This window comes from Neovison vison, chromosome 13, assembly GCF_020171115.1.
Source record: "Neovison vison isolate M4711 chromosome 13, ASM_NN_V1, whole genome shotgun sequence".
Classification (NCBI taxonomy): Eukaryota; Metazoa; Chordata; class Mammalia; order Carnivora; family Mustelidae; genus Neogale; species Neogale vison.
In genome coordinates, this window is record NC_058103.1 from 2,904,439 (window position 1) to 2,924,269 (window position 19,831).

The following is a 19,831-nucleotide window of genomic DNA, read 5'->3' on the forward strand; positions in this document are numbered from 1 at the left end:
CAGCGTGTGCACAGGCCTGTGTTCGTGCCGGTGTGTCTGCTGCGTGGTGTGCGTGTGGGTGTTCAGCGCGTTGGGGGTTGTGTGCGCGCGTGTGTGTGTGTGAGATCGCCGAGACTTGTCGACAGCAACGGAGACTCTCCCTCCCACTTCTCAACCCTGGCTGCCCTCTCCAGTCACGGGGCCTGTGCAGGGCTGGGGGGCAGGCAGCACAGGCCGGGGAGGGGGCGAGGCCCGGCCTGGGGTGCCCTTAGCACCGAGCTGTCCTCCATGCCACCGCCCCTCCGCCAGCCCGGCTCAGCTCTTGGCCCCTCATGGCTCCTTCTAACCCAGCAGGGAGACACTTGCAAAAGCGTGCCGGACCTCCTGGGAGCCAGTGGTTGGGCACCTCCTGGACCCCCTGATGTTTGTTACTTGGATGTCCCAAATGCAGCAGATGCTGGTAGGGCTGATCCAGGTAAATGGGTCCAGCAGTATCTGTCACCCAGAGGCCTCCTCGTCCCGCATCTGGGGCCCAGCAGGCAGAGGCTGGGCCAGGGTGGCCCTGGGTGGGGGGCTGCGGGAGTGGCGGTTGGGCACCGTCACGTGGGAGGTAACAGTGGCCGTGGCTCCGAGGTGGGAGGAGCATCGTCTAGCGGGCCCATAGGCAGAGCGCCTGACCGGAGGTCTCTGCCTTGACCAGTGAGTTCCGTCTGGCTTCTTCCATACCAGCAGCTCCAGAGCAGGGCCGGTGAGCCCTGGGTGGAAAGCTGGCTGCCCCAAGGTGGGTGCACGTGGTGAATCCACGGCAGACACAAGGAGGGCTGGAGGGGACAGTGCACGCTCCAGCTGTGATCGCTTTTAATCAACGTGATCTCCTGCACCAGTGTGCCTGGTCCTGGCACAGACGTGTCAAGAGTCCTGGGGACCAGTGGAAGAGATGTTCAGGATACAGGGAAGCCCTTTGCCTTTCTTAGCTCATGGACTGAGAGACAAAGCTTTACGATGGTGCCATAAAGAATCGGTATCGATTTAGCTGGAACTTTCCAGTAACTGGTATATAAGTGTCTGGCCTTTTCCTTGGCTGTGAACTCAGGGCTCTGTCTCCTTGAAGCCCCTGGGTTTTGAGGCCCCCTGTTCTTCGTGGCTCCCCCCCAAAACTGTGGAGTTGCAGTCTGGGCTGAATGAAGGAAGACAGGTCTTAGCATTCCCTGTTCTCCCACACCCCATCTGTCAAGGGATGTGCTGTGTGTTGGAGGGCTGGAGGCTGTGAAAGCGGAGGTTAACTCGGAACTGGGTCCCTCGGGGTTGGGGGGATTTCATTTCAGGCCGCTGGCCGACTCCGGGGCTGGCTCCGGTTCTCACCCTCTCCCCCGTCCTCAGTTGAGGGCTGGATCTGGTGTGCCCCAGAGAGGAATGGGGACAGAAGTTGCTTTTACTGTTTTCGGGGCAGGAAGAGTTGAGAAAGCATCTAGACAGAGTCGTGTTCTACGATCTGAAGAAGTGGGCCCAGTGTTCCCACCCAACGTTTCTCGACGTTTTCCAGGTACGCACCTGTCTGCACCCTCCCAGCCTGCCACACGGGGTCCTTGGCCCCTTCCCGAGCACCTGGCCTGGTGAGGGGGATGACGGACAGGTGGCGGGGCACTCCTGCAGCCAGGATGGGCGGCTCGGTGGAGGGCGGGCTCCGGGCATCGAAGCATCAGAGTCTGAGGGCCCCGGGGCAGGGCTGCTGGGCATATCTTCTGGGGAGGGGTCTCTTCCTGGAATGTCTCAACCCACGGTCTTGCTTGGGCCTCAGGTAGGACGTGCACTGGGCTCACTATCTGGGGACGCCTTAGGGAGAGAGCGGAGCCCTATTGGGGTAAAGGATGTTCAGCCCAGGAGGAGGAGAGGCCACCAGCGTGTGTGGTGGTGGTGAAGGGAGGGACATGGTGGAGGGTTCCAGGGAGAGAGGCCTGGCAAGATGGGGGGTGTGGAAGGCGTAGTGAGGGCCTGGTGGGAGGCGTCTGCTCTGTGCCAGCTGCAGAGTGGCACAGGTGTTGGGGCGGCCTGTGCATGCCCGCCCTTCCAGCCCTTCCTGCAAGAAAAGTGTCAGTCACGTTGAGGGCGGACACAGTCTCCTGGGGTCCACTGGCTGTGTGACAGTTTCCTGGGTCCCCCTGAGAGCCCACTTGCTTTGACTGACAGCTGCTGGAAGAGAGCATGAATGCAACACACCCCATGGGACTACCTATCAGTAGCCAGGTGCAAGGGATGGTTCTGGAAACATTTTCAGACTTTCTGAAAAGGTAAGTAAAAAGGTGGTCCTTGCTCAGAGAAGAAGGCATGGGAGGCTGGGTCCACAGAACCCCAGTGCGAGCACCGCCCCAGCCTCCAGCCACTGGCCGCCAGGTGCTTGGCCAGTTCCCAAAGCAGGGGAAGGTTCAAGCATCAGCTTTGGGTGCTCCCAGTCTGGCTGGCTTCACCTCCCTCCGTGGCTCTGGAAATGTCCCATGGCGGCATCGTCTGACACGGGGGCTCTGGCCTCGTGTGGCCATTGAGCTAGTTCCATGGAAACACCATGGTTAAATTTTATTTAATTTTAATTAATTGACCTTTAAACACCATACGGGGCTGTGGCTCCCATATTGGGCAGCAGGACTAGGATTAGGGGGAGTCATGAATGTATAGGGTTGAATTCTGTCTTTAGTTAAAATTTGCTGTTTTGCTCATGATGGATGCTTTGGACTGATTTTGATTTTTTAAAAATACTTCATTCAAATATTATCTCGGTTACGGATCCTGGCCAGGGACCTGGTAGATGACCAGCCTCCCTGTTTCCTCTGCTTTTCACCATCAGACCCCTGCACCACACACCCGGCTCTGCCCTGGCCTCAGGGTTTGGGTGGGGACCCTGCCTCTTTCCTGCCAGGGCTGGGGCTGGGGCGTCCGTGTTGTGGGCTCCCCCTGTCTCAGACGGAGCACTGTGTAGACCACATTTCGAGGCGCCTCTCTCTAGGGCCTTCAGAGAAGCTGTATTCACCTGCGACAGGTTCCATAACAGGCAGACACGAAGCAGGTTACTGAAGAGAGACCAACCCTGCATTTTTCAGTAAATCTAGCCAGGTTTTAAATGTTTAAGAAAATGTGGCGGGGTGGCCAGGTTGATCTGTGTTCTTGGGACTCAGACAGGTGAGGGTGCCCTTTCTCTCCTGTCTTGGGGAGGAGTGTGCTGTCCCTCATCCTCTCCTTGTTCTCTGTTGTAAGCGAGCTTCAGGGGCCCAGCCCAGGCCTGGGGGTGCCAGCCTCCCCTTCCTGAGAGCTCAGCACCCCCAGGCCTCACCCCGAGTCTCCCGGAGCCAGGCTGGTGGAGGGGCCAGCCTGGCTCCGGGAGCACTGCCTCCCCTCCCTCCCCTTCCTTCACTGCGGGGGTGGGGCGGGCGCAGCTCTCAAATACAGCATTCGCGGCAGTTCCCACGTCCACAGGGAAAAACCACTCCCGTCTTGTTCTGGAAGCATCTACCACTAACGGTCACCGAGAGCATTACATGAAAGGGTCCTTAGGAAGCGTCCGGCTGCAGGGTCGGACGGACAGCTGGGTTGCGGTCACCCCATGTGTGATTCTGCTAGGGACGCGGCAGGGAAGCGGGGAGGGAGCAGGTCCTCGGGGGCCCGGCTGGGGGGCCGGGCTGGGGGCAGGGACTCATCTCCATCCGCCACCGCAGCTACCAGCAGAAGGCTGTCGGCTTCATCCAGCAGAACGCGGTCGCTGGGGCCTTCCCGGAGCTGCACGTGCTGGCAAACTGCTGCATCCTCAGGTGCGAGCTGGTGCCGCCCGCGTGTGGGCGGGGCCAGTGGGCGTGGCGGGCTGTGGCGGGTGTGGGCGTTGTCAGTGGGTGTGTTGGGGGCGGAGAGCAGGGGTGGGCGGGGCCGGTGGGCGGGGCCGGGCGGCGCCAGTGGGAGCAGGCGGGCCAGGCGGCAGGACCGCGTGGACCACCTGGGAGAAGCGGGCGAACACCCCGGTGTGCGTACGGGAACGCCAGCTGTCAGTGGCCCTGGTTGCCTGCAGAGGAGTCTCCCACCGTACCTTCGGCATTTTAAGCCACGTGGATACAACAGTCTGTCAATAGGTTAGAGAAAACAGTGGATGGGGTAGACAGCAACAGCAGCAGAAATGAGGGGGCGTCCCCGCGTGCGGAGAGGGGCACCGGTGTGGGTGGTGTGCAGCCTGGGGCTGTGGCAGGCTCTGGGCCAGGCCCCATGGATCCCACTGGTTGCCCCACCAGGGAAACGTGGCAGGAGCTGACCCAGAAACGCGATCCGCTGGTGGACCTGGGCCCCTGTGTGCAAGGGACCATCCATGACATTGAGGACCACAGCCGGGATCACCTCCTGCCTAGAGTCAGAGCCTTGTGCCAGGTGATGCCACCCTCTGTTTCCTGCTCCCCTGAGGGGTCTTTGCTGCTCCCAGAGAACCTAGGCAGGAGGCGCCTGCCTGTGTCTCCGTGGACTTGCAAGCCCAGCAGAGCCTTTGCTGGGGTGACAGGGCAAGGTGCTGGTCAGGCCTCTTGCCTTCCCCATGCAGAAGGTCAGGGCCAGCTTCCTGAGTGGCCTGAGGGAGGGGCCCTGTCCCTGTGGATGGGCTGGGACACCCAGGGCTTGGGCTCTCTGCCCCTTCTGAGGCCTGGTTCCTTCCTCCCTGAGGGCAACTTCCTTTGTCCCCTCTTCCTTTCTCCACCTGTGAAACTGTTCTCCTGCCAGGTCAGCTGAGGCCTGACACCTTCTCCCTCTCTCCTGATCTGGTTCTGCACCCAGGTGGAGTCCCTTCACTATGTCCCAGAGCCTCTCCCTGCCCATCTTTGTCTCCCCTGAGCTGTGGCTGCCACATACCCCAGAGAATGCAGTCCCCGAGGATACCCAGGGGCTGGCCCCAGAGCTGACGTCTTGAGAGGGCTAGGTGGTCTCCTAGGATGTGGAAATCACGGGAAGGCATTTCTCATTCAAACTGGAGGTTCAGGGCACTGTCCTCATGGGGCTTCCTGGGTGGAAGATAGGAGGTAGTAGCGGGCAGGTCTCCATTCCTGCAGCTCTGTCCAGTGACCCGTTTTCCACTGCGCCACCGGCTCCTGAGACATCTGCCATTGGATTTTCCACAGAGATTTGAGTGCCTGGGAGGACCCCGAGAGGTCGTGCCCTCCCAGGAATGCTGACATGCTGCCTTGCCTCTCCCTGGGCCATGGCAGACCTTACTAATCAATCCCAGCATCCTGTTCTGCTCTGGTCCATTTGGAGCCTCGGGGTCCTTTTCTACACAGAGCTCATGGATTGGCCTTGGCACCCTGTTTTGTAGATGAGGCAGATGAGGCTGGGGAAGGGCACTGGTGGGCCGGGATGCCAGGGGACTTTTCGGGTCCCCTGGTTAAACACCGAGTGGGCTGGCCTTGCCACCTCTGCCCATCCCCTCTGGTGTCCACCGAGAACCAAGCAGGCCCTTGTCCCATGTCTCAGGAGGCTAATCTGGAGGGAGAGGTATCATGGAGGTCCCGTGTGAGGCCTTGGTCTTGTGGGGACCCAGGGGAGAGACCTGAGCGGACTTGGGAGGGCACCAAGGAGGAGCTCAAGTCAAGGGCTGCACTAGGAATCTGGGCCGCTCCCGGGAGTTGGCGGGGGGAGGGTGGACAGTGGATGAGCCACTGGCTCCCTCCGTGTGGTCCCTTCTGGTCCGGGACTGCGCGCCCAGTGAGGAGAGGCAGGGCCTGTGAGGCTGGAGAGAGTAGGCAAGGGTGGGAGAGAGCGGAGCCAGCCGGGCGCCGCGGGCCTCCGTGACGTCAGACCCTCCTGTCCTCAGAGTCTGCTGAGGGGCCACTTCGGGCAGAAGAACAAGGGTCTGGTTGGAGCTCTGCAGTTCCCGTGGCAGGGCCTGGAGGGCTGCCCCACCGTGCACTCCACCGCCACGTACGAGGTAGGAGGCCAACTTGGGGGGCGGGGGGCACTGACTTGCCAAGAAATCAGTTAGGGTTTCCATCCGAATGGTGGTAGGGACAGGCCCCTGCCGGGCCTGGGCGAGAGGCATCTGTTTGGGAGCCCGCCAGCCCACCAGCCCCATCCATGAGACCAGGTCCTCGGACAGCTTTCCCTGAGGCCTCTCCATCTCTTTGTTCTTTTGGGGGAGCAGAGAACCATGCGACGTTTGCACATGGTGGTCTTTGGGGAGTATGTCCTTGCCCTGGCCACCCACCTCAAGACGCTGGAGCCCAGGAAGTGGGAGGGCCTGCAGCATCAGGTGCAAACAGACACCAGGGCTCTGCACAACATCTTCACGAAGCACAGGGTGAGCCGCGGGCCCCTCAGGTGGGCCAGGGGCTGTGGGGCTTTGTTCTCCCTCTCCAGATCTTATCTCTCCTGGCCCCCTGCCTAGGCTGGGTGTGCTCTCCTCACCCAAACCATGCTCAGGCCCGCCAGCACTGGGCCTCGAATCCCACACTTGAGGCTGGGGCCACCTGCTTTCACTGCAAAGGCTGAGCGGTGGGGGCGGGGTGGTCGCAAGCTAGGGGAAGGCAACCCCCCCTCCCCTGCCCCCCCCACCCAAGAAAGCCTCTGGGGAGCTCAGGAGGTAACGTCAGCGGGACTGGAGAACCCTGACCAGCCGTGCGGACCCTGGGCCTGAGGGGTAGACCCGGGGTGTGGGCCTACACAGGGGTGAGGCGGGTGGGTCCTCCTAAGAGAGGAGGCTGGGAACACAGGGCCTGGGCTCACCCCGCAGCTGCTCCCTGCAGGACCTCAGCTTGGCCCACCCGAAGGAGCCCATCATGGAGATCTTCGAGTCCACTGAGAACAAGAACAAGGAGTCCGTGGATGACTGGCTGGCCTCCTTCCGGGACAGATTCCCAGGTTATGTGAGGTATGAGGGAGAATAAGGGGAGAGGGAGGGGAGAGAAGGGGAGGGGAAGCCTGCGAAGGTGGGGTACTGCTGGGGCCCAGCGGGGCAAGGCCACGCCAAAGGCACAAGTCCCTAGGTACGGAGGGTCAGTCTCTGCCCGGCACTGCGAACCTTAGACTGGAGTCTCACAGCTCAGTGACCCCCATTCCCAGATAGGGAAACTGAGGCCAGAGAGCAAGGGTCTGGGCAAGGACTTGCCCGGAGTCCCCAACAAAATGCTGCAGGCAGGGCAGGACAGTCACCCACCCGGGGGTCTTGGGGAGGTTGGTGTCCCTGCTGCTCCCCGCTCCCAGGCTTCACTGGGCAAGACCCTCAGAGTGTTCCTGTCCTGACTTGTTCTCAGAATTCCCAGGGCTCCCTGCTAGGCTGCCTAGGGGTCCCCAGAGGGAAGGGTGGGTGGGGTCTTGGAGAATCTGCTAGTGTCCCAGTTGTCCTGGAAGACAGTGCTCCAGACGTCATTTGCGCACACTCACGGGTGCACAGACCAGGAGCTCACAGGGGCACAGAGGCTGTCTCCCCACTCCCAGCACACAGGACCAGCCACGAAGCTCTGTGGACTTGGAGGAGATCAAGGTTTATAGAAGGTCCTGCTGCCGCTGCTGCTGATATCCCCAGCTCAGACAAAGTGACCTAGGCTGCAAGGCTCCAGGGGAGGTGCCAGGAGAGGGTCCAGCCCCGGGCAGGGTGGGGAGCCGGGTCAAGGGGCAACCGGAGCGCGATCTTCTTGTTTTCGGTAGACACAGCCTCACCTTGTGGCCTAGGCCAGCAGTTCTCAGATATTTTGGTCCCAGGACCCCTTTACTCTGAACAATTACTAAACTGAAGAACTGTGGATTATGTGATTATATATATCACATTAGAAACGAAAACCAAGATGGGCGCCTGGGGGGCTCAGTGGGTTAAGAATCTGCCTTCACCTCAGGTCATGATCTCAGGGTCCTGGGATCCAGACCCACATCGGGCTCTCTGCTTGGCGGGGAGCCTGCTTCCTCCTCTCTCTCTGCCTGCCTCTCTGCCTACTTGTGATCTCTGTCTGTCAAATAAATAAATAAAATCTTTAAAAAAAAACTTTATAAAACACTAATTTAGAAATATTAATTTTAAAATAATAATAAACCCATAACATGTTAACATGACAAATAATGATTTTTAAGAGAAAAAATTTAAGTATTTGCTGAAATAATAACGAACTTAATATGGGTGTCATTGTTTCATACACTTGCAAATGGCTTTGTCTGGCTTGGTAGGAGACAGGTAGATCCTCGTGTCTGCTGCTGTGTCCAATCTGTTGTGACAGGCTCTGGCTGAAGCCTGTGGGGAAGGTCCAGCCATTCATAAACTAGTTCCTGTTGGGGAAGGGGGGAGGGTACTGTCATGCCTCTTTTAGATATTTGTTATTCTTCTTTGATACCAGACCCAAACCGGACAGGTAGTAGTTGATTAAAGATTAGGACATGGATTCTGAAAGCAGCTGGATGAGTTTTATGAGTTTTGCATGCTCTGTTGTAGTAAAATCCGTTGTGGCCTATCTTGCACTTTGAATGGCTCTTCTACCCATATGTGAATTCGTGACTTCGAGTGTTTGTCACCTGGCAAACACCAGTCTACAGAGTGACACGGATCCAGGTGTTGGCACGTTTTATCATACCTTATCCAAAAAGCACCATTGTGGATACTGCCATCAATTTCATCAGAAGAGTCTGTAGCAGTTGGGAATCCCAGGCTCACAGTGGAAGACACAAGTTTTCTAGAATCCTGATTTTTGCTTTGAGGTCTCAAATTTTTATCATTGGCAACAAATACTGCCTGTTGTTTACTCTGAAGCAGCCAGCCCACATCCTCCATTCTCAAGAAAATGCCGTCAACAACTGAATAGTCTGTCCATTGGTCGTTCTTTCAAGTAAAAGTGGTTTTCCAGGGGCACCTGGGGTGGCTCAGTGGGTGAAGCATCTTGCCTTTGGGTCAGGCCATGATCCTGGGGCCCTGGGATTGAGCCCCGTGTCCAGCTACCTACTCAGTGGGGAGTCTGATTCTCTCTCTATCCCTGCCCCTGCTCATGCTCTCTCTCTCTCTCAAATAAATAAAATCTTTAAAAAAACCACAAAAAACCAGGGGCACCTGGGTGGATCAATGGGTTCAACTTCTGCCTTCAGCTCAGGTCATGATCTCAGGGTCCTGGGATTGAGCCCCACATCAGGCTCCCTGCTAAGCAGGGAGCCTGTTTCCCTTTCTCTCTCTGCCTGCCTCTCTGCCTACTTGTGATCTCTGTCAAATAAATAAATAAAATCTTAAAAAAAAACCAAAGAAAACAAACAAACAAACAAAAAACCCCAAACGGTGTTGTGTCAAATAAGTGGCTAGTTTAGCTTGTAACTCAAACAGTGGGCTGCACAGGTACTTTTGCTCAGGGCAGCCACTGCCTTTCATGGGGCAGTAGAAGGGCTAGCGATGAACCGTGCATTTCTTCATGGAGAATATTAAACATTTGTGTACTCAGGGTTGAGATTTAATACAAGTAACTCTGTTTATCCTTTTATCAACACATTTTATTTTATTATTTTTAAAAATAAGACAAATTTTATTTTTGTTTTTGTTTTTAAATATTTTATTTATTTATTTGATAGAAAGAGACAGCACGAGAGGAAACACAAGCAGGGGGAGCAGGAAAGGGAGAATCAGGCTTCCTGCTGAGTAGGGAGCCTGATGCGGGACTTGATCCCAGGACCCTGGGATCGCGACCCAAGCCAAAGGCAGACGCCTAACTACTGAGCCATCCGGGTGCCCCTATCAGCAACTTTTAAAGTGAAAATGGATTTTTTTTCCTGTGAGTGCATGATGGTGAGGAGTACTAGAATTTGCTGTCCCCGCCTTGGCACGGGCCAAGGTTCCAGCAGCTTTATCCACTGTGGCTTTTGGACCATGGGTACAAATGTCTGCGCCACGGGAAGGGTCAACAATGCTTTAGTATAGTGGAAAGAGTTTTGACCTCACAGGTCCCCTGAAGGATCTCAGGACCCTAGGGTTCCATGGAATGTATTTTTAGAACCACTGGTCTGGCTGCACCGGGCTCTTCCTCTGCCCACGTGCCTGCTGGAGGTTGACTCATCTGAAATTACTGAAGTTTGAGCATGTTTGCCCCCAATAAAAATGACAAATTCATACAGTTCAAACAGATTATTTCATCTTTGCACATCCTGTTCCACATCCCTGGGGTCCCTTCCCATCTGTTGAAATTCTCCTCCTTCAAGGTGTGGCTCCTAGACTTCCAAGTCTGACGCTCACTTTCTCCCCTGAAGTGCACATTACAGTCTCCCTTCGGCCTAGATCTGTCTCGTCTGCTCATTGGCAAGTGTCCTGATGGCAGAGGACCAGCCACGTTTGTCTTGGTCCCCACGGGGTCTGGCAGTGCCCTGACCACCCTGGACAGAGGTGGAGGTGAGCTCAAGCTTCAGGGAGGGAGCCTTGGGCTGTGGAATTGGGTGGCTGTGATACCCACCCAGGGAGAAGGGTCTGGGGGCCCACTTCACACATGGCGGCCTGATTTCCAGGAGGAAGCCAATACTGTCAAGTCTGGACTCTTCTATCAGGAGGAGTCCCTGGGGCATTTATCCCAGAAACACAGCCACCAAGCAATAAGGCAGGTCCAGCCCTGTGGGAGGCCCTGTGCCGCTGCTCCAGCCAGCAGCCCCCCTGAGGACCCCGCCCTGAGCCCCAGATTCCTGCAGCCTGGCTACTGTCAGATGTAGTGTCAGAATTAAAGGCCAACACAGCCTGTGGCTGTCTATACCGCTGGAGACTTACTGGGTGGGGAAGCCCTCTTGTTTGGTGTCAGAAGAGCCAAGAACCGAGGGACAGTCTTCCCAGAGTCAACTCGGTCGCCCACGCCTTCCTGGGGGGACGGACACTTGCTGCTGCTTCCGGGCTGTGGGAACGGGCCGCAGCAAACAGGCCTCCGTTTCACGGCAGTCCAAAGTGGTCACGTCGTTTGTCCTTTTCCTTCCTTTTGTCCTCCTGCACATCATTCTCCTTTCTGGGGAATAAAAGAATAGCTCCTGTACATCTGTGTTTAAGATATGCTGTGGCCTGGACCTCGTGGAAGAGTTCCCCTGCGCAGTAGCCTCTCCCCGAGGCTCAGGCCCAGAGCTCCACCATATGGTGTAATAGACGGCCAGTTGGTGTATTTCCTTTGTCCCTGGAGATGCTGAAGAGTTTTCAAATCTAAATCTCCAGGTGTAAGAGTCTTTTTGTGTTCAGATTTCGTTCTTAAGACCTAGTTTTATTACAGGGAATGAAACCGTGCTGCTGGTGCGGTCTCTGTTTCTTGGGAATGGTTCAGCCTGCAGCCCTGATTGCCCCCCAGCCCGGGCCCCACACGCCTCATCCACAGCCTGGTCCTTCCTTAGGGCTGACACACTTTCTGGCCTGGAGTCCAAAGGGAGGGCCTCACATGCCTCATATTTGTAGAAAGAAGTGGCTTGTTCATCCGTTCCCTCCTCCTCTCTGGCCTCTGGCCTTCCCTCCATGTGCCGCACCTGCTGGAGAGAATGGCCAGGCCGTCTCCTTCTTGAGCTTCTATTCCGGTGGGTCTCAGCCCCTTCTCTTCCTCTCTGACACCCCATAAGCACCGTTTGTTCTGACTGTGTCCCCAGGGGTGGTTCCTGACCCAGCAGGGAGGATCATGGCTGGCAGGGATCAGGTGGGCTGCAGAGCCCCAGGGACAGTTCAGGGACCAGCCCTATCTCCCACCCCAGGGCTGGACCACAGGGAGAGAGCTCTGGGCATGGGGCCGGGTGGGGAGGGTCCCCAGATGTGGATTCTCCACCCCAATCACATTATATAATATGGAAGCAATCCGAAAACGAAACAAGAGAAAAAACTTGAGCCGTACATTTCATTTAAAGCCATCCCGGACGGAGGCTGGGCAGTTCAAACACTGATCCTCTCCTAAGGGAAGTGCCTTCATTCTGGATGTCAAATTACTCCTCCAAATAGTTTCCGAAGGACACTGAGCTCCATGCAAATGAGCAAGCGCGCAAGGACGGAGGGGCCACGAGCGAGACCCAGCAGGGCCGGCAGACGGCGGACGGGCCCGCGAAGCCCAGCTCCCAGTCACACCGTGTCCCCGACATAGACAGCAAAGCATTACCAACGGTGCCGGAGAAGTAAGACACAAGCTTGAAAATGTCCGCGGGGGCCGAGGCTGACTTCTGGCACCGGGACTGGTGAGGGGCCTTTGGGGCCTCTTGGGGAACAGAGACAGCAGACGATGGGTTTCTCAGCATCACGAAAAAACCCCGTGCTAACAGTTTCCCCTCCCGGAACCTCCTGTGTGATGCCAAGTGCGTTCCTGGCTCTCTGTCTCGTTCACAGCAGCCCACTGGGGTGGCCAAGCTTCCAGAAATGCTTTAGGACCAGTCCTGGATGCCCTCACCAGGACACTGGTCCCATGGCGTCCCGAAAGGGTGCTCCCACATCAGTGAACGCCACTTACCCTCTGGACACTCTGCCCCGGGTCCCTTCCCAGCTGGCTCCCCCCAGTCCCTGGGGGTGGGCAATACTTCCCAGACATGGCAGCTCCTTCCCCATATAACCTAGTCCCCTGGGGGCAGAGACTGTGCATCCCTGCTTGGGTGTGCCTGGCCCTGACCCAGGTTGTTGGTCTGAAGGCATGAGGGCTGGTGAGGCGGGGGCGGACCCCCCATGTGCTGCCCTCAAGAAGAGGTCAAAGAGAGTCTGCTGGTGAGCAGCCTGGTTTCCCTGGAACGTTCCACATGCGAATGCCGAGGGCTCTGACGGGATGACCCTGGCTGCCGCCGGGCACCCACGCAGCACTCAGCAGTACTTTGAATGGCTGCTGGACATCAGGCGACGATCTGATCTCATGCGTGGCAGAGCTGAAAATGTGACAGGCCTCCTCTAGCCAAGACGGGGCTCTGACAGGAGCAGGTGCCCTCCATCCTCTTACTTTTAAGCTATTTTGTCTTCATATTTAAAGAGGGTTTCTTGGGGCGCCTGGGAGGCTCAGTGGGTTAAGCTGCTGCCTTCGGCTCAGGCCATGATCTCAGGGTCCTGGGATCGAGTCCCGCATCGGGCTCTCTGCTCAGCAGGGAGCCTACTTCCTCCTCTCTCTCTCTGCCTGCCTCTCTGCCTGCTTGTGATCTCTGTCTGTCAAATAAATAAATAAAATCTTAAAAAAAAAATAAAGCGGGTTTCTTACAGGGAGCATACAGGTGGATCTTTTAAAATTCTTTTTAAATTTTTACTAAATCTAACAATTTCTGCTATTTCATAGGGGAGTTTAGACCATTTCCCCTTACGTGAGTATGTCCTTTCCTCCGCTTCCATCTGTGTCATTCATTGTTCTGTTTTAACGGGTTGTCGGTTCTTATCCTAATGGGTTCCATTTTCCTATTTGTTGATTGCTAGATACTGGGAAATCAGATGATATGAAGTTTACATTTTTTGGCCCTGATATATATTTTTTAAGATTTTATTTATTTATTTGACAGAGACCGAGGGCAGAAGCAGGCAGAGGGGGAGAGAGAAGCAGGCTCCCCACCAAGCAAGGAGCCCGATGCGGGACCAACTGAGCCACACAGGCGTCCCAGCCCTGGGTATTTTTATATTCGTAAATATTCTTGATCTTTGCTCTGGGATGCAGTTCAGTTACTTGGTGGGGTCTATGGTTAGTTTTCCCTGTGCACCCACTCCTAGGGCAGGACAGAAGGCCGCGTGCGTCCCCCAAACCATGGCCAAGAACGCTCAGCGGCGCTCATGCCGGACAACCGACCAGCCAGCCCCAGCGCGGCGGACAGAAGTCGGCCACTCTCCCACACGGGGACGTGATCCAGCAAACAGAAGGAAGGAGCCACACCCGCTCGGCAGCACATTCTGGGACAACCCGGCACGGAGGGTCATGCTGCAGGCGTCCCTGTGGGCGACGGCCGGACACAGGTCGCAGTCATTCTGCTGTGAAGAAACCGAGCTGCTTCCCTGTGGGGATGACAGGGGACGGGAGACGACGGGGCTTCTGGGGTAGCGACGCGGGGAGGCTCACGCCGTGCCCATGCCCGCGGCTGCCCACCCTCGACCTGGGCCTGCTTCTACAGGTGCGACACACTTCACTTCAGAATTTCGCTCACACGTGCTCGCAGACGGGTTCGTGCAGAAACGGCCCGTCCCTGGATGCCGTCAGGGGCAAGGGTCTGACCCCGATCTGGCTCGGACATCTGCTTTGACCCTGGTCGCCTGTGGCACCGCCGAGGGGCAGCGACCCCCTGACAGCGAGATCTGCGGAGTGCGCGCTGCTGGCAACGGGGAAGTGACGGCAAAGACACAGCAGCGCCTGGGCTTCTCGGGCTGAAAGTGCCCACGAGCCCTGCCTTCCCTCCTGGGCTCAGCTGCCCCCTTAACACCTAACAATCCACCTGGCTCTGCTTCCGGAGCCAACGGCTGGCAAACAAGCCCTCCTCATCCCCAGCGCCCGCCCCCCAGTCCTCACTGCCAGGCACAGCACGCTGGCATGTCCTTCCTGCGCTCTGCCCACCAGGAAGAGAAGGGCGCAGAGAGACGTGCCCTCCATCTCCGCCAAGAGGAGACAAAGGTCAAGGACAGTCTGGCACATTCAGGGCATCGGCAGCCAAAGGAGTCAGGGAAGCTACCCGTGTGGGGCCCGGGTGGCTCCAATCAGGATTTGGCCAAGGCAGCCATTGCTAACAGGAAGCGGTTCTTTTCAGCTGCGGCCACAGCAAAACCTTCCTTGGAAACCACTAGATGTGGAATCCGTCAAATGACATCAGAGGACTCACACTATCAAGGACAGTGAACTCAGTTCTGCAAGTACACTGTACCTGACCCCCGCCGACTTGGGGTGCGTCCACGGACCCCAAAACCACAGGGGGAGGGGGCCGGGTCTCATTTCCAGGCTTTCCAGGCAATTCCAATGCACCAAAGCTCCAGATCGCCCCCCAGCTGGGAGCGGCTTCTGAGGGGAGACCATCTGTCCCAAGATGGTCCCATCTTGGGATCATTTCCGACATATACCTGGACGCAGATGCAGAGCAGCAAGGGAGCCTTTGGTTAGGATCTGTTGTCCCGGAAGAAGGGAGCGATTCTGGTGTCTCCCAGCGCCCTTTGGTTCGGTGGAGACGTCTGCTCTCTCTCACCATCAGGACGTGGTTTGCCAGGACAGAGCCGGGGTCCCCAGCCCACGGGGTCCGGAGCCCCCACACTGAGTATGCCAGGGAAGCTGGGCACCCGCATCTGTGGGAGCCAGTCCCGAGGCAGCACCGGGGTCGCGGGGAGAGCATGGAGCCCTCCCTGGCAGCCTGCCCTTGCTGTGGGGCCTGGGAGACCCGATGAGCTTTAACTAGAACCTCCTGGGCCTTTCCACCACCTGGAACCTGCAGGTGAGCTGAACTGAGCTGCAGGTGAGCTGAGCTGACTTTCCAGCGCCCATGGAAGTTTCCCTCATCGTGAAAGTGTCCTCGCCGCGGTGACCTACCGGCCGGGCTGTGGGAAGACCCCTCCATGCCGCTGGGACCCCAGTGGACCTCCATTCTGGCCACACGTGAGAGTCCCCCGGGAAGGTCTGGAACCAGTGGCTTCTGTCCACTTGGGTCTGAGTCGATTCCCCGGGGATTTCTGTGGCTCAAGGATGGTCACGCAGGGTGAGAAGGAGCCGCCCTGCTCCACTCCCATGGGCTGTGGAGTGGGGGAGGCGCTGGGGGCTCTCCCTGGGGGCCACTGCTCCGGGCTTCCCCTTGCTCCGGGTCCGAGGAGCCAGCAGCCCCTGTCCCATCACAGCCCAGCAGCAGGGCTCTCTCTGCGGACTTGCCTGAGCACGTGACGTTCCAACTGCGCTGTTTCCTGCGGTGACCCCAGTATTTCGGGGTTCAGCTACAGTGTCTGGTGTCCCAGCCATGTGATCCTGCACATGGCTGTTGTTCTTTCCCTGGGGGTTCGGCCCTGCAGGGGCCCACGCCTGGACACGGGGACCAGCCTGGTCCCTGGCGGGGCTGGAGCCAGGCCCTGCCCATGAGGGGGGTTCCTCCTGCCCCTCCTTCTCTGGTGTTTAGGCAGGGATGCCCCCTGGTCTCAGGGGCTCTCTCTGGAGCCTCTGGTCACTGGCAGTCCTGCCTTTGAATGCTGTCCCCACCTGTCCCTACCCTCCTCCTGCCTGCTCCCAGCCCTCTGGGATGGGGCCACAAAAGGGGAGGGGCCCTGGCCCCAGAAAAGCCTTCCCTCAGGTCCCGCTGAGAAGACTTTATCAAGGGACCAAGCCAGTGACAGATCATGCTCCACATTTGAGAGGCTCCCATGAGGAGAGGGGGCCCAGGGGGCGGGGGGGGGGCTTTCAGATGGAGGCAGGGACCAGGTGTCCCAGGGGAGGGGACACCAGAGACTAGAGCCTCAGTGTGAAGCTCCCTGGCAGGCCCCCTTCATCTGCCCTTGGGTTTGGGGTCCTTCCCGCAGGGATGGGGGTGGACAGGCTTCAAGTGTGCTGCCCGGACAAGCCTGACCTTGAGCAAGGTCAGCCTGGTTCTAGCCTCACGAATGGATCCGGAATGGCCAAGCAATCCCACCACTTCCTGGGAGCTTTCTTGCAGGGACCCGATCCGCTTCTGGGCCTTTCCTTAGAAGGGGGTAAAGCCAGGGACCGACTGAGGGACCCTGGGTGGGTGGGGTTTGGGCAGAGGCCAGGCGGTGAGGCTCAGAGCAGCACCAGCCGGCTCTCCCGGGCCTGTGCTAGGGTGGGAGAAAGAGCTGCGTTGGAGGGGACTTGCCCCAAGATCTCCAGGCACGGGGGAGACAAGGTGGACACGGTGTCAGCCCAGCAGACCAGACAGAGAGACTGTCCTATCTCAGGGCCCCAGCCCCCCTGCTGCAGAGATGGGCAGCGGACCCTGCAGGGCGTGGGCCCTTGGAGCCTGAGGCATTCTGGGCTGGGACCTGCTTGTCAAGGCCTGGAGGGGACGACTGGGCAGGGACTTTCTGATGGCAGCCCGGGCCTGCAGACTCCCCAGCACCCCTGCTCTGGCCCCACATCCTGCAGGTAGGGAGGGACCCATGTTCTTATCTGCGCAAGGCCACACTGGGACATGGGGTGGGGGTGCTGCCTGAGGCCCCCCTGCAGCCCAAGGGACACCTGTTTCCAGGCACAGGGCACGAGGGGCTGTGGGGTGCGGGGATTTGGAAATTGACCCGTTGGCTGTGCCGGGACCTGGATGGATGCTCAGGGGACATGGCGGTGCGTCCCTTTCCAAGAGCTGGTGGGAATACGAGCCACTGGGCCAGGGAAAGAGGCGCCAAGAGGGGAGGCCCAGACCTGGGGCTGCTCCGGGGCCAGCTGCATCTCTGCCCTGGAGCCCAGGTCCCTCCCATCAGTCCCCAGGGGTCCCCCACACCTCACCCCGCTCGGGCACAGGAAGCTTGGCGGCACAAGGGCAGCCCCTGGGCGGCAGCAGCGGAGGCAGAGGATGGGGCGGGGGGGGGGTCCCGGGGCAGGTGGGGAGCGTCCCCTCCCCACTCCAGCTTTGACGTCTGGGAGCGATTCGAGCCCCAAAGCCAGGGTGGGCAGTCCGGTGGCATCTGCCTTCCACGCTGCGTCTGTGCCAAGCAGGCCGCGTCCTCTGTGCTGAGTGCGGTGTAAAGGAAGGAACGCTGGGAGGGGCTCCTGACCTTGTCCAGAAATGCCCCCCTCGCTGGCGGTGACCCATCAGGAAGTCGTGCTGCAGGAAACACTCCTTCCCACCAGGCTCCCTGGAGGAAAGCAGCAGCTCTCTCCGTATCTTATCTTAGAGGCCGAGGTCGAGGGAGATGGCCAAGTCGGGACACGTGTGGGGAGGGTCCGGGTCTGCTGCTGGAGCTACTGTCCATGGGGCGGCTTGTCCGGAGCGGGGGCGTGGTGAGTGGCAGACACACTGAAACCCATAGCAGTGCCGGCACTCTGGTAACTTAGGATTCTGCAAAACGGATTCCACAGTATTTTTATTTAGTATCCTATTTTGTTCTCACCTCAGTCATCCTTTATTTTTGTTTTAGTATTTTTATTTTATGTATTATTTTATTATATTTTTATTATTTATTATTTTATATATTAACTTATTATTTTATTAATATTATTTTACATCTTTTCTCTATTAATCCTACTGCCTGAAAATGAGAGTTTTTGTGGTCTCCCCTTGTGGTGGCTTACTCCTCATCTGTTCAGTATCTTTTGACGGTGAACTTGGTCTGAGAAGACAACAGGAAGCCCCGGCTCGACGCGCACCCCTCCAGAGAAGCTGGCATTTCTTCGGGTAGCGTCCTTACACAACTACCCATCTGGGCCCATTTAATACTAATTTTTCAGCTTGCTGTTTCCAGGACTTACAAGGATGTTCGCTTTAAACCCAAACCTTCCGGAGGACCAGACCCTTGTAACAAAATTAGGGAAGACCCTTTCTTTTTGTCCTAGCAAGAGTACTGGGTAGGACAACTTCTTTCTCCTCTCCTTTTGTTGATGATTGGAAAACTCTCAAAATCATTCATTCACGGCGGATATGGCCCTTCCGGGATGCACAGTTCATGTGGGGGTCCTAGGGCCAACTGGGAACTTTATACAGATTCAAACTCTTACCTCCCATCTCCATGACACCCCAAAGCCTTGATGACCAAGACTGTGAATCCCCGCCGTGGCTGCCTGCCTGAGCGTCGGCTTGGACTTTGGTCTCTAGCAGCTTTTCTGTTTGGGGCTTTTCCTTTTTTCAATGTTGCAGATATGCAAGAAAGTGTTTGGTGACAGTTCATCCAGAATTTCTAGTCTGGAAAATTCTTGCCAGTCATCTGACCAACTTGATGGACAGAAAGGGAGCGATCGCTGGGCTTTGCGATGACCGCATCCGCATTTGTCCACACGCACACCCTCCCGGGCAGAGACCACCTGCGTGTTTGCACTATTTCCAGCAGTTCTCAGAGGACCGTTGTTCGCCCCCCACCTCCACTCCCTTTACCCCGGGAGGTTTGCGCAGTTGTCTGCAGATGCCAACAGCAGGTGCTGCTTCCCCAGGAATGCTGTTCCTCCTCTGTGATCAGAGGTACTGGGATCCCGGTTCCTCCCGCGGAGGTTAGAGATTCTCTTTGGTTTGGGGTATAAGTCTTGGAGGGTCAAAAGCTCCCCAGCACTACAGGCTGTGAGAATGAGGCAGGCCAAGAGACTGGGGGCAGGGGGGCACCGGGAGTATGATGTGAGGTTTGCTTCTGCAGTTCCCTGCCAGAAATCTCAGGGGCCGCGGCTCCCAATGGAGATGGACACGAATATACCGGTTGGCCTACCACTGGGCAGGTGAGTCCGAAGCGGGGATTGAGGAGAAGGAAAGCCTGGAGCGCAGCCCTCTGAAGCCGCCTGCTCTGACCCAGACATCAGCTGTGGAAGGTAATCATTGTATTTACATGTTCGTGAGTCCCTGTGCCAGATTCCTCCCTTGCTGGGGTCTTGGGCAGGACCACTGGAGGTGTCGTCGACTGGGTTCCCTCACACCCTACCGTAAGCACAGGATTATTCTGTGCTATGCTATACAGCCTTTTGCAGACAGCCTCAACAGCCAGTTAGCAAATCTCGTCCATTAGTACACTGAGGAAGTAACATACCAGGCCACATGGGGGTCTCATTCAGGAAGGCAAGCATTTAACCAGTCAACAAATATGGTCAGTTTGGCTAGGATGGCATCCTCCTGCTTCACAAAATTCAGGGTGCCACGCAAACTTACACAGTAAAAACCATGGCTCTCGGGGGGGAAAGTAGAGCCGTGACACAGCCCTCAAAACAGTTCATCAGTGACACGCTAAACACAGACAGGAACCCAAGGGAAAAGGGCGGCTCACTTGTGTACTTGAAATTGTTTTGAAAAATCCATTCAAGCCATAATAATTGTGGCCATTTGTCTAAAAGCC

General features: G+C 57.2%; 1 protein-coding gene across 3 annotated transcripts in view; it reads left to right on the forward strand.

Moving 5' to 3' along the window:
• Positions 1–18,953, forward strand: part of LOC122893059 — a 28,123-nt gene extending 9,170 nt beyond the window's left edge. Inside the window, exons 4-12 of one of the 3 annotated variants that reach the window (XM_044229843.1) lie at positions 331–454; positions 1,430–1,522; positions 2,167–2,267; positions 3,684–3,776; positions 4,245–4,377; positions 5,807–5,920; positions 6,134–6,289; positions 6,735–6,859; positions 18,266–18,953. In XM_044229843.1, the coding sequence (XP_044085778.1) occupies positions 331–454; positions 1,430–1,522; positions 2,167–2,267; positions 3,684–3,776; positions 4,245–4,377; positions 5,807–5,920; positions 6,134–6,289; positions 6,735–6,859; positions 18,266–18,356 (1,030 nt within the window). In that variant the 3' untranslated portion in view covers positions 18,357–18,953. Of the gene's footprint in view, positions 1–330; positions 455–1,429; positions 1,523–2,166; positions 2,268–3,683; positions 3,777–4,244; positions 4,378–5,806; positions 5,921–6,133; positions 6,290–6,734; positions 6,860–7,425; positions 7,806–18,265 lie in introns of those variants that run through there. The other 2 variants (XM_044229844.1, XM_044229845.1) reach the window with 2 other exon arrangements.
• Positions 18,954–19,831: the final 878 nt, after the last annotated feature.